The sequence below is a fragment of the Populus trichocarpa genome, chromosome 9 (assembly GCF_000002775.5).
Source record: "Populus trichocarpa isolate Nisqually-1 chromosome 9, P.trichocarpa_v4.1, whole genome shotgun sequence".
Classification (NCBI taxonomy): Eukaryota; Viridiplantae; Streptophyta; class Magnoliopsida; order Malpighiales; family Salicaceae; genus Populus; species Populus trichocarpa.
This window is the reverse complement of record NC_037293.2, coordinates 10,838,380-10,852,699: the sequence shown is the minus strand read 5'-3', so window position 1 is coordinate 10,852,699 and position 14,320 is coordinate 10,838,380. Positions and strand designations below refer to the sequence as shown.

At 33.4% G+C, this 14,320-nt stretch overlaps 1 protein-coding gene and 1 pseudogene across 1 annotated transcript; one reads left to right on the top strand and one right to left on the bottom strand.

The window, feature by feature from the left end:
* Nucleotides 1-7,144: 7,144 nt before the first annotated feature.
* Nucleotides 7,145-8,579, top strand: LOC18102163 (peroxisomal membrane protein 11D-like; annotated as a pseudogene).
* A 1,167-nt stretch (nt 8,580-9,746) lies between these two features.
* On the bottom strand, nt 9,747-12,447 carry LOC7494252 (proteasome subunit alpha type-7). Its single transcript, XM_002313678.4, has 3 exons — nt 12,144-12,447; nt 11,065-11,479; nt 9,747-10,110 (listed from the first exon to the last, which is right to left on the bottom strand). Exons 1-3 carry the CDS (start codon nt 12,314-12,316, stop codon nt 9,949-9,951), a joined length of 750 nt encoding a protein of 249 aa, XP_002313714.1. The 5' UTR covers nt 12,317-12,447; the 3' UTR covers nt 9,747-9,948.
* Between the last annotated feature and the right edge of the window lie 1,873 nt (nt 12,448-14,320).

Sequence of the window (14,320 nt, the reverse complement as noted above, 5' to 3'; positions counted from 1 at the left end):
ATTAAATAATTTATACCATAAGTGTCAATCAAGTTAAAGAATTATAACTATTTTCTTGAGAATTCAATCCCATTTATCGAACTAGGGCAAGAACTTGGGGGGTTGATTAAGTTTATTTGCTTGGGACTTCATATGCCTTAATTTATTTACTTCTACTAACCTACGATAATAGAATTGTAGTCAAGAAGTTAACTCTTGAAACTTTACCAGGTAAAAGCTAGACTAAACCCTGGAGAACTCTTACAATTCTACTACGATTTTATAATTATGATAATTAATAAAATAATAGACTAGTTTTATACAAAACATATATTATTATTTTTATTTATTTCTGTGTCATTTGTATGTTTATGAATTACTTTTCTCGAAATAAATGCATTATATAGATTCTTTATAATAAAAATACATAATTTGATTTTTTTTCAAGCTAGCTAAATATATTTTTAAAATATACAATTATAAACACAAAAACAAGAACAAACAGATCTTAATTTCATTAAAAACAATATATAGTAATTGGATCATGAAGCAAACAATAAACAATTTTAGTAATTAATCCAGTACCAGGCACAGGAGTGGTTGGAAAAAAATAGAAAGATATTGTTGGAAAGAAATTAACATCAAGCAAGAAAGGGATATATGAACCCTAAATTCTGAAGCTCTGAAAATGAAGGAAATTAATCTAGTTCTAGGAAGAAGACGAGGACCCGTTTGGTGGTGGTGGTAGCTGCCTTGAAACAAGATCCTTGCCCAAAGAAATGAGAGCAAGGAGGGAAAGAAAATGGCCATTCCCATGTAGAAAAGGTAGCCACTTTTCAACTATTAACTTGTTATTTTCATTTTCAAAGGTGTTAGGTAGAGACAATAGAAGCTTCCACGAGATATTTTATTAGCCCTCCATGGCTTCTCCCTCTCTTACTCTAGGAAGAAAAATTAAACAACAAGGCTTAAGTTTCTTCTTATTATTATTATTATTACTAACTCATTGCTTCTTTCACCATCAATGGTGTAATAATTGCCCTCCCTTCACTGCTAAATAGTTCAACTTCTACCAACATCACATGCACAACCTTTTCCGAGGGCCCCCTCCAAGTTTTCTTCTGGATCCTTGCCTTTCCAAAATGACCCTCCAATGCTCAATTATTATAGAATATCGCCTTCATCATTAATTTCGTATGGAAAACATATATATATAGATAGATCTTTGCATCGCATGATCAAGGGTGTATAAACCAAGCAATTTCGTGTGGAGAATGTTGAGATTAACAAGAGATTCAGTGATGAAATCGGTATCTAAGCATGGCAAGATAATCCTCCTCAATTCTGGATCAGAATTTTATTATTCGACTTACGATTTATATTTCTTTGTAGGTAACAATTTAATTACTCTACTAGGCAAAACATGAACTCTATAATCCCTTTATATTCACATCCTTCCTCGCATCCTTCCATAGTTTTATTTATATTCTGGGTATTTCTAGAATAATTTTTTATGCACCAAAACCATGTATTTATCTCTAATTCTATCAAGATCATCCTTTTCATGCATGATAGTGTTAAAGGAATTCACGGGAACTTTGTATTTTACCATCTGATTTAAAAATATCATGATCTCAAGAAAATAATAGGTTCATGAAAACCTAATTAATTACTAGTCCAAAAGATTTATATAGTGATACGCAGATCTTTAACTCCCCAACTCTCATGGGTATTAACTTAATCACTTAATTAAACTAACTCCATCTCAACTAAACTACATCGAGATCTTAATTCCCTTGTAAGATTTTGATATACTATATATATATATAAATAAAGAGAATGTGAAATACGTATAAGAACTCGCAAGGTGGGATTATTTTTATTAATGGTTAAAAAGGATCAACTTTAAAGGACACTTAAAAAAAGGGAGGTTTGTGATGAAAGAATGGCAAGGATGTAAATAGTAGAAAGATTAGGGGGGATAATGTAGCAGAGGTAAGAAACGTCCACATCGCACACATTACCAACTCCTCTATTTTTGGGTGGTAGTTGGAAGCCGTCCGACGTAAGATCATGTGCTCGGTTGCGACAGTAGGCCCCATACCTTTGTCACCTTCACTCCCCCCCTATCCTCAACCCCCAACCTCTTTCAGGAATCAGGATAGCATTCTAATGCCCTCAATGCTTTTTATTTTATTTTTATTTTTTTGAGATTTCTATGGCATAAATCTTAATTTTATATACTTGATGATTCAGTATATGCTAGCTCGTTTCTTCAGTAAAGCATCTTAATAAATTTTTAATGGTATAATTAATTTAGTAAAAATCTTCACACACCATTATTAAATTCCAGTGCATATATGCATGTGTTGGGTGAGAGGTTTATCCAGCGAGTACTGATCAGTGCTTTACTTTATATTGATAATGATATTCGAAATTGCACCCCCGAAAGCCTTCTAATTAATGTCTTGTGTTCGGGGAACTAACAAATTCACGTGATTCAAATTTATTAGATCTGTGAGGGAAAGAAGAAGAAGAAATGTGCAGATTTAGTGGTGTTTATACTGATATATATTGTCAAGGCGAAGTGAATTTCTTTCTTTTCCCTGCTCATGCAAGCGTAAGGAGGCTCGAGCATGATGGTCTAGACGGTGTCGAACACCTTGTTATATATAGAAGTCAATCGCATAGCAGGGCGACTTTTCTCTTTCGCTGCTCCACCACAAAAATCCAGCTCAGGTTTTCAAACTCATCGTGCCATTTTTCTTCCACATCATGAATCAATATCAAAAGAGTTGATGATATATCGGAGAGTAAAGTCTACGAGGAAGTTGAGAGCAGCATGCTAGCTGCAGTGCAAACAATCGCAGTGCCTCTTTGACAGCGCGGACATCCGCGCTACCAAACGAAGCCCAAAGGTCTACCTGCACGCTCAAACTCCTTATCTCGCCGCATAGAGACTGGAAAAAAAGAAGAAAATTATGAAATGCGTGGTATCTCTCGAAAAGAAAGAAAGATGGCAAAAATATGTAAAAGGAGCGGTAAGGTGAGCACACTGGCGCAAGCTAGCAAGAGGCTGGTTGGTAGGAAAAGTTAACACGGGCCGGTGAGTAATTATTAGGGTGGGAGAGATGTTAAGTCTAATCATAAACATTACTGTAAGCAATAAAGCATGGTTTTTTTTTCTTCAGAAATTTATTAAAATAATATTTATTTATTTTTAAAATCATCATATTAAAAATAAAATTAAAAAAAAGAGAAACTTGGGAAGAAATGATCTCCAACGGCAGAAGGCTAGCGGCGTACGAGTGGCTAACATGTACGCAAGCAAGTTCATGATAGGGGTTAGGTGACTTTCTACGAGGTTGATGTGATTGATCCCAAGGTCTTTCCACAGTATCAGTCAACTATCTTGTCTCTTTCGTTAAAATTTCTACACTCTTCCTCCAAATTAAATTAATTCAGACAACCGTACATTATTTATTTTTTTCCTTCTTGTTGGTGGTTTCGTGTCATGTATATCTTTTCAACTGTATTAATGGTGTTATTACGGTGTTTCCTTCTGACCATGTTTTTTTTTTTTATATATAATAATATTTGATATTCGTCAATCCCAAATATTATATATGATTTTAAATTGTATTATTTATTAAATATTATATTTTTTATATTGGGGTCTTTTTTTTTTTTTTTAACATTGCAAGGTCCAAAAATACTCTACATTGCTCAGCCAATTAATATGGTGTCACGCAGAGGTGTTCAATGGCATTTGAAGACACTACGTGTTAATCTTGGCCAACTAATTATAATTAGTGGAAAATTAGTTAAAGCAAAGAGGATTAGGTCAATGAAAGGGGACGTGTCATGTCACATTGCTTGAAAAAAATTTCTTATTCTTTTTCTGGAAAAAAAAGCAGGTAATGGTGGTCTATTTTGGAAACGTGGCACATCAAGGATGGGCATGGAATAAATTACAGGGTCAAGTATTTTCCAAGCTAATTAATATAAATCATGCTAAAAATGGACCGTTTCAATTGATGCTGTAGTGTACACTCTATTCACATATCACCTTAATAGTTTAATGTCTAAAATCTGTAGACTTCGGCCACCTACCTATGACTCCGCAAAATGGGGACAAATGGGCACTGGATGTCCTCTCTCTCTCTCTCTCTCTCTCTCTCTCTTAGAATTACGACAAGCCACACAGTTACAGTGTATTTACCGTTGAATATACTTAATAATGAATTAATTAGCTAGCCGCTAGCCATGTTTATTAAAAACTTAAAAAGGAGTTTCGCACGTGTCTAAACTCGGTAGCTTGGCTCCAACTGACTTTTCTACAAGTTTCGTCACTATTTGTTTTTATATTTTAAAAATAATTTTAAAAAAATTAATTTTTTTTAATATTTTTAGATAATTTTTATGTGCTAATATCAAAAATAATTTTTTAAAAATAAAAAAATTTATTTTCATATATTTCTAAATAAAAAGTATTTTTAACAGTAACCATAATCATACTTTCAAATAATCTTCAAAATGAATTTGCGTGTTTTTCAGGTAATTGTTTGTTTATTGTATTTTATATCTTAAAAACATAGAAATTAACTTTAAAATCATTTCATAGACCAATTTAATGTTTACTTTTTTTCAATCAAATATTTTTTTATTTGTACTAAAATGTTAATAAACACGATCTTAGAATTACAATATTACTCGTGAAAAAACCAACTCGCTAATTCATTATACACACACATGTACGACAGTAAATAACTCTAATTGTTAAAGGCCGCGGCCTGCTATATATATATATATATATATATATATATATATGTTCATAAGAGCTTTGACCTTCTCACTAGTCACTAAAATTTTATATTGGCCATCTCTCTTAGGCTGGCGGCCTGATGATGGCAAGCCTATTATTTCTGAAAGAGCAATTATTTAATATATTGGGAATTCTGTTTTATTACTCACAAGAGTATAGGATCAATGAATTATTTTTATTATGGATTTTATGTTACTGTGAGATAACGAAATGCAATTCTTCTTATATTTAATTATTTCTTCTCTTGAAAAAGGGGTTACGGATGTACGGCAGCGAAGGACTTTTTTTCTGTCTTGTTTTCTATATATTTGATAATAAATGATATTTTCAGATTAATTTACATATTAAGTGCGATAAAATTCCTTTTTTAGTGATTTCCAGGATATATTGGTTGAGTCTAGGGTTTTAGTTAAGATACTGCATCGAGGAATCAAACATGAATACTAGGATAGAAATCAACGTCAATGATCTGATTAGACATAATTGGAAGAATTATCGAACATGAATTTAATAGTATTATGACAGGATGATTTAATTTGCAGGCACTACAATCTAAGAAGAAAATAAGAACAAACGAAGCAATCAACACAGAGATCACCTACTCGATTGTCATTTGATCATGGAGGGCTTAAAGTCGTGATTGCCATATCCCGAACATGCCCATATGGGTTGAATTTGTTAGCCCCTGCATGTTAGCAAAAAAGTTAAATTCCTAGTAAAATACTCAATCTCGTGTGAGATTAGGTTTACTGGGATATTTACTTTAACCTCTAGTAAACTTCTACCTACTTTTTTGTGTGAAGAAAGTGGTGGAGATCGAGTTGAATTTTGGCAGGCTTCTTCCATAGCCTCTAGCTAGGAGGAAAAAAGGCAGGTTCTTTGGAAGCTCTAGCGGTCCAGCACCACTTCTCTTCTTTTATGTAGCTACTAGTCAGCATTGCTACAGTTTTCCTTTTATCTTTCACGAGCATATTAATTCGTTCTTGATTTTCCCATATCATTTCAATCCTCCAATCTACAGTCACATATTTAAATCCATGCTTAAAGCAGGCAGGCATGGATCTGCAATGCGTAAGTGGAGTCAAAATCACCATGGCTCTATATATTTCGTTCGAATCCTAATGCTTAAATATTTAATAGAGTTTTATGCATATAGTCTTGGCCCAAACGAGATTGACAGAGGTCGGATTCATATATATTAATGAAGTTATGTTTACAAGGCTCTAAAAGAGGGGCAGGAGAAAGAACAAGATAGAAAATTTTCGATTTTTGTAAATGGTTAGACATATAGCTTGATGCGCTTGGGCCAGGCAAAAGCATGATGCTTGTATTTAACGAGTATTAATTCATACTAATAAAAAAAAACTAATTATATGTAATTGCTTCGTGTGTTTAAGTACTCACAGACCACCACTCCATCTCATAATTTTTTTTTTTCAAACATCATTACTAATAAATAATTATATATATACAGCAATGTCAATGATATGATTGGGCATATATTAATTTGTAGGTTGCATCGTCGCTTAGCATATATATACCTCGCAAAAAGCATGTAATATATGTTTTTTCATAAGATGGCAATGATTGCATATGGATTTTATCATCATAATTAACAAAATGATTTCAGAGGCGTTATAATTCTATTCAAGAACAAAAGAAACAAGAAGGAAAAATAAAGAAGCACACTGAATCTACCAGCACAAACGTCAGTGAACCTGATTGCCCTTGATCATGGGGGGCTTAAAGTCATGATTGCAATCTACCAGCACTTCTGGTATATATAATACACACTCCATCACGCTTGCCGGGATTTCAATACTACTCTAAAATGTAACTTTCATGTGGAGAATGTCAAGAGATAAAGATTGAATTCATGGTATCTTGGAAGTCAATGGCCTCATGGAATTGTGTATCCTCTAGGTGAAGAAAGACTGCAAGCTTTGAAAGCACCGGGAGTCTAGCACCTCGTTTTCTTCTTTGATGTAGCTAATTAACTACTGGTCAGCAGCATTATTGCAGTCTTCATTTCAATTTTGACGAAAATATTTATAATCCATTTTATTATAGTATCTTAATCCTAAAATTTACATCCTTTCTTTATGTTTACATGAATTGCTATGCTTATAGCTAGCGAGCATGGATTTGCTCCAAAGATAGGGTGAAAACTCAAATAAAATGAATTAAAAAAATTCTTTAAAACAGACATAAAAAATTCCTTCAAAATAAACCCAATAAGAATATCCATTGGGCTCGGGTTTGTCCAACATGCTTGGGTCCATATAGCATATCTGGATCCATTTCTCATCTCTAATGGGTTCAAGTCCAACACTCGTGAGAGATTTTTCTAGAATTTTACTTGGGTCTTTTAGTATTTTATACTGATTCAATACGTATTATTTTAAGTAGAATATAACTTAAAATATCACAAATATAAAATTACACTCTAATCTCTCCTCTCTACGAAATGATAAGATTAATTGGCTATAAACACATCATGAATTTCTTGCCTTATAGATGAATTTTCTGGGTTTTGTTGATGTATTTCTTTTCACTTTTGTCGTGTTAGAATGTGCTTTGTCTATGTTCAATGCTGTTGAACTCTATTATTTCTTGAGTTCTAACAATTGTTCAGTATTTGACTTTGCAGGTTTGATCCGGGTAAAAGATGAGTACACTCGATGCAACAAGAGCAGAACTCGCTCTTATAGTTCTGTATCTGAACAAGGCTGAAGCCAGGGACAAGATTTGTAGGGCAATTCAATATGGTTCAAAATTTTTGAGTGATGGACAAGCTGGTACTGCCCAAAATGTTGACAAATCAACCAGCTTAGCTCGGAAAGTTTTCCGTCTTTTTAAGGTAAGACTTATAATGTACTTATTAGATATGATTGAGTTGGATTTCATCTGGCTTTCTTTATATCCCTTCAAATCTAGGAAACGAAGAGGTTCTTTCCTGTATTTCTTTCTGCAACCAAAACCATGTGTATTTGTTCGGTAAATGGAAGCCAAAAGTCCTTTAATTTGGTTGTCCATTTGGTTCCCAGAAAGAACTAGTAGAATGAATGAAATTTTATCATGCTTATTGACCTTGTCTAATTGCAGTTTGTCAACGATCTGCACGGTCTTATTAGTCCAGTTCAGTTCCTCAAGGGACCCCCTTGCCTCTTGTTTTACTGGGAAAGGTACAAATGATTTGTCAATAAAAATGTTTCTGTGACATCTTCGTTGTCTTCATGGTGGTGACTTTGTCAGTTTGATGCTTATTTCAGTCTAAAAATGCGTTGTTGTCAACTTTCTTGTTTCTTGATCAAAGGTAGAAGTGGGATTTACAAGGTACGGAATGCTCCACTCTATTTTTGGTTTTTCAGAATGAAATTCTATGAGAAGCATTAGCCAGAAACGTGAGTTAGCTTGATTTTTACAGAACAAAGAACGTGTTGAGCTAATTGGCCGGATTTCCCTTTTCTGTTGGATGGGATCCTCAATTTGTACTACTTTGGTTGAGGTTTGTAGCGTCTCCATTTTTTTTCTATTCTTTTCCTAGAAATTGACATGGGTGAATTGCCTAAATTAATGGAGTCTTGTACATATGGTGCTGGTCCACTCGAAATTGATGGAGGTGGGGATGGAATATAATGAAAGGTTATGTTTTCTGCGTTATGAAAGGTTATGAAATAGGCTAATGCATTTGGGCTGTATAAACCTACAAAAGTTTGCCAATTGGGCTGAATGCTTCTGAGAATTTTATTTTTAAAAAAAATACTCTCTCTCTCTCTCTTAGAGATAATATCCCATTTAACATTTTTAAGTATTAAAAAAGTATAACTAATAACATGTTATTTATTTTGAAATTACTTTTCAATATTTCCCAGGATTAAAAAAATTTAGTAATTAGAGGTATAATAAAAAAAACCAAATATTTAACAATTCAACTCTTTAAAAGTGAAAAATATTCAACAGTTAATCATGGGGACTTTGTTTTTTTTTTTATGTCCAACAATGTTATGGGGACAAAATTCAAAATTTCTACTCCAGTAATACAAGGACAGTAAAATGTTCTTAATTAAAATTGAACTTACTATTTGCAAGAACTCATCTTATTCTTGGTTGCATACCAAAATCCTCGAGCTACTTGTATCACATTTATTAAAGAAACAAGAGTAGTCTTGTTATCCGTGACAAAAAAGGATTCCAGCCCTTACTAATTGGGAATATGAAAAAAATTTCTTCCACTGTCTATAGGGAATTATTAATATAGCAGCAGTCAAGGAATGATTTGAGTGAGTTTTATGGGTTTCGTTTTAGGTTCCTTTTCCAACCCTTTGAGTTCAAGGAATTCCCTGATAAAATCAATGCTTGGACCGTGGTCCCCGATTTACTATACTGGAGGTCAAGTGATTCTGGGCATGGAATATTCTGGGAAAAAAAAAAGAGAGTGAAGTTATAATAGCCATAATCCTTGCGAAAGCAGCAGAGAATTATTATTGCTAGCATACAAGGCAAGATTAAATAATAATAATAATAATAATGGATTGTGAGTCTGAAACGACGAGAGGATCTTGGAGATTTGCAGTTCCTCTAACAGCAGCAGCAACAAACATAGTCACAGACAAAACAGTGAAAACCAAACAAAGCAAAATCGAAACTTCATTGGATATGATTAGAGTTATGTACAAGGTTAAATAAATTGAAACATAATTTTCCTCAGTTTCTTGAAAAGGAAGATTAATTTCCCAATTTCTTTGCTTTCCTCGGTTTGTTTAAGGCTGTTAGTGGAAAAAGGTCAAGTTTTCTCGATTATTAATAGCTGATAGAGTCGCTAAACTATGAACAGGTAACTCAATTGAAGAGCATTTAACAGTCTGGGAACCCAAACGAAAAATTTTATATTTTAGGTTTTAAAAGTAAGGGTATATATCAATTACCAAATTCAGCAGCCTTTTGAAAATAGCATGTTCGATATTACTATTAAGCAGAAAGCACCATGTCAAATGAGATAAGGCTATAAGAGGAGAAACGCAAAAGGAAGGAGTCTTGAAATCAGGTGCCGTTCGACAAAAGAAAATAACAAATGTGATAAAGCAATGACGAAACTAAATCACATGGACAGTACGAGGTGATGTATTGGAACTACAGCACGACTAGGAATCTTTTGGCGGACCTTTCTTTGCAGCTTCTGCTGCTGCTTTCTCCGCTTCAATCTCAGCAACAATTGCATCGATCTCAGCTTCTTCTAGCTGCCGCAGCCCTTGGTCTTTTGTCATCACAGCAATTTCTATGTTCTTCCCCCCACTCTCTACAACCTGATTCCAAGGAGGAACACGTAACAAAAGTAAATATAGGTAAGAAACAGGCAAGTATAATGATTTCTCAGTGAATGTTGAAAAATTGTAGACAAACTTAAAAAATGAAAAACTAACAGAAGTTACATGTGGAATGGCACAGTTTTAAGTTGCTAGCATACTCCGTTTAATTTCCACATAGAGGCACATTGAGTAGTGTTTCAACTACTGATGTTTGAGCTAAGAAACTCGTTAACAACAAGAGAAGGAACACACCAAGTATAATGATTTTTGAATGAATTACAGCAATCTGGAGAATTGCTTAGCTAATTCTCTTGTTGTGTAATGGAAGTAACACATACAATCCATACATGCATGGCTCCTCAAGAGATCAAGAAATTAGCAAAATAAATACAAACAAGTTTACAGAAAAACAAATTGCGTTTCACTGTGAGGTAGATACAGGAGAGCCTTCAGCAGCATAGACTTTTAAGCTCTCAAAACAAAATTGACAATGGGGCAAGAGATAAATGCAATGGCTTACAATGCATACATTTCATTAAACAAGCATACATGTCAGTGTCAAACATGTAAGAACAGCAATTCACGCATAGAGGTTGAACCAAAACCACAATATTATAAGCTGCACACCTGTTGGCTGTATAGAAAAGGCTTGTTAGCAATCCTTTCTACTAGACTTGGATATACACCAACTATATTTGCAATGATGTTAGGACCAATTCAACTAGCATGATAGCAATCTTATGAAGTGGCAGAAGTAAATAACTTACAGTTGAATCAAATGATTATTAAACATTAATGCCAGCTATTATGTGCTCTGAAAAGAACTACTCCCTAAGCACCAGTTAATGCAGCTTCAAAACACAAGTTCAATGCCAAGGAAGACCATGCATGCTCAGGCAATTTGTAACATATACATTCAAATGTAAACCTGGATAAAAGGAAGTAACTTACTTCAAGTAAAGCACGGATTGCTAACTTCACAGTTTCTTGTCCAGAAGTTTCCTTAAAGTTTTTCTCCAAAAACTCCCGCATTGAGTTCGAGTTTCTCCCGGTAGCATTGGCTTTCCATGCTGAAAATGCTCCTGAAGGATCTGTTTGGTAAAGAGCTGGGACACCCAAGTGTGGGTCAAAACCAACAATCAAGGTCGAAAGACCAAATGGCCTCACACCACCACTCTGTGTATACTTCTGTTGCAAACCAGCAATGTAGCGTGTTATATATTCAACAGTTACAGGATCCTCAACAGTGAGTCTATAGCTTTGACACTCAATCCGTGCCTTGTTAATCAAGACACGCGCATCAGCCTTCAATCCAGCACATACTAGTGCTACATGATCATCCAAAGATACAATCTTCTTCACTGATCTGCAAACATAACCAGCAAAAACATTACATAACATTTACACAAATAATCAGATTGAACACAAAACAAGACACTAGATATCATTACAAAGACATTACAAATCAGTCCAAAATCACACAGACCCCTAATTAACAACAGCAAGAACAACAATCTTCACATCATAAATAAGCTCTACACACCAATATAAACCAAAATACGACAGGACTATTCAAAATAAGACCAAATTCCACAGCGCTGCTACAGAAAATAAAAGATTTGAACTGAAAAGGCTTACTCATGTTAATTAACTAAAAATCGACAGTTATTTCAAAAACTTTATAATACCAAATTCAAATTCATCAACGGCGAAGCAAAATAACTTCTTTTGAGTTTTGACAATCCTCATTCAATACATATATGAACTAATCAGGTCATTATCAGTTCAAACACCACAAAAATGCCAAATCACAGTAGATACAAGTAAGCAACGCCAATTAAAATCCCGTCACATTCAACAATCACGATTAAACCAGAAATCAATTACTAACCAAGCCCCAATTAAACCCTAAACCTCAATTTCCCCCCCAAATAAATAAAAAAAAATCTCGCCTTTTCACCACGAACGTAAAATACAAACAAAATCAAGAAGAACCCAGAATTTAAAAATAAATAAAAGAGTAAAATTACCTAGAATCTTGAAGTTTAGCAGTGGATTTCTTTTCAACACCAAGAACGACAATATCAGTACCACGAACACCAACCGCCGCATTTCCTTTACGGACAGCTTCAAGAGCGTATTCCACTTGAAATAAATGCCCATCCGGTGAAAACACTGTGATTGCACGATCGTATCGAGCCATGGCTACGCTTCAGTTTTCTCTTTTTTTTGCTTTGCTCTCTTTCAGTGTGCGTTTTGCTTTGCCTTGCTTTTATTCAGTGTGAGATCTGCGGGGTGTTTTTTAACAGAGGAAGCTAAAATTCGCACAAGTCAACATTAACGATCGCTTAAAACGATGTTGTTTTTGCAACTTTATTCTATTTTAGGGCTTCACGCCCCATTGTTTTTTATGTTTATGGGCCAATTTTTATTGCTGGGTCCAAATCGTTGCACTATGTTGGGCTTTGTTGTTTTATTGATTTATTTAAACAACTTTAAATCAGATTAATTATTCGTGAAAATGGGGTTTATTGATAGTTGTTAACTTGTTATGATGAATTTTGCTCTTTTATATAATTAGGGGAATAATAGATTGAGATATTTATCCTTTAAGTTGGTGAATAAGTATACCAAATTATTTAATATTTTTTTTAAATTTTCATGGATTTTGTTGGAGATTCGGATATGTTTTTGTTTAAAATGGATTTTATATTTGAAACCAATTGAAGGAAATAGATGTTCATAAACAAAATTCAAAACTTGGCACAATTTAATTGAAAATGTTGAAAATTTCGGCTATTTTATTTTTAAAAAAATCGAAATACTTTTTCTAAAAAAATCTTTAACACTTCGTATTTTCTCTATTTTTTAAACAATTTTTATCCTTTGCTGCAAAATTAATAAGCTCTAGATCTCTCTAAGTCAATTAGAAGGTATCATGTTTATAATTTTTGGATCAGCTTTGTGACTAACATGAGACCTGATTAACTTAAGATTTAAATTAATTCGAATTAAAAAAATATAAAAAAATTAACATGGCACCATCTAATAAAAAGCATATCCAAGTTGACTTGTGATTTTATAGATTCAAGTAAATCATAATCAAAAACTCTAAATCTTCATAATAAATATTTTTTCTCTCTATAAAAAAAAAAAATTAATTAAAAAAATCTAAAATATATGTGAAGAAACACATTAAATGCTGCACATGTTATAAAGCTAAAAATATGTTTTTCAAGTTTTTTTAAGTGCATAATTACTTTTTAAAATATTTTTTTTTGAAAATATATTAAAATTATTATTATTTTTTTAAAATTTATTTTTAACATCGAAATAATATAAAAACATAATTTAAAGTAAAAAAAAACCCTTTAATTTTTTTTTTAAAAAATACTTTTAAAACATCAAAGCAAAAACAGTCCTTCTTTTACTTTTTTTTTTTTTTTAAATCCTCAAATCCCTAATTCTTTTCAATTCGCTTATGGTTTGTGCAAATCCCTAACTTTTCTTTTCCTGATCCAACGTCAGTCTACCCCTGCCGAGCGTGTTAATTGTGTCCATTTCTTTATTGCCTCGTCGAAGATGCTTGATGGGAAGGAGAATGATAGGGCGGGTGTAGATCTATAAAAATATCTTTGAGACACCAGAAGCTTGAGCTCAGATGGGTACTGGGAGGTGTAGATAGTGGGAAGAGGGTGAGCAAGCACTGTCGGGGCAAGCTCCAATCAAAGAATGTATAGACCTATAAGATGGCTCCACGGAGATGTCTAGTCGTTGACACAAAAGAAGACTCCACTTTCCAGACGACCTAAACTCATCATCAATGGCTCTACTCAAATGCCTCCATCGGTCCTTGAAGGGAAATAAAGTAACAAGAAGATGAGGATCTTGCCCTTTATTGGGAAATTGAGAATGGTGTTGCCACTTTAATCAAAGTGTGAAACCCTAACTGCCATCCACTAAGAGGAAAGAAACAAAATAAACTCTTTTTTTAGATGGTTTCGTGCTTCACATTTTGCCCGCTGCAACGGACATGAAGGTTCTTCCAAATGATAATTAATGATATTATTTGGGTAGTTAATTGTAATCATTGGAGATGGTATCTGTTAAACTATATATGCCATTGATTTTTTATTTAAATGCTTTGCATCTTATCTTTATCTGTTTATTTATTTATTTATTTTAAAAAAGTGTATACTTAGAAAGA

Excerpts from the sequence above, each read along its gene's own strand:
- LOC7494252 (XM_002313678.4), bottom strand. The coding sequence starts at position 12,316 with ATGGCTCGATACGATCGTGCAATCACAGTGTTTTCACCGGATGGGCAT. Across the intron at positions 11,480-12,143 it reads GCTAAACTTCAAGATTCTAG|ATCAGTGAAGAAGATTGTAT; the intron begins GTAATTTTACTC and ends TTATGTTTGCAG. Across the intron at positions 10,111-11,064 it reads CAATCCGTGCTTTACTTGAA|GTTGTAGAGAGTGGGGGGAA; the intron begins GTAAGTTACTTC and ends CCTTGGAATCAG.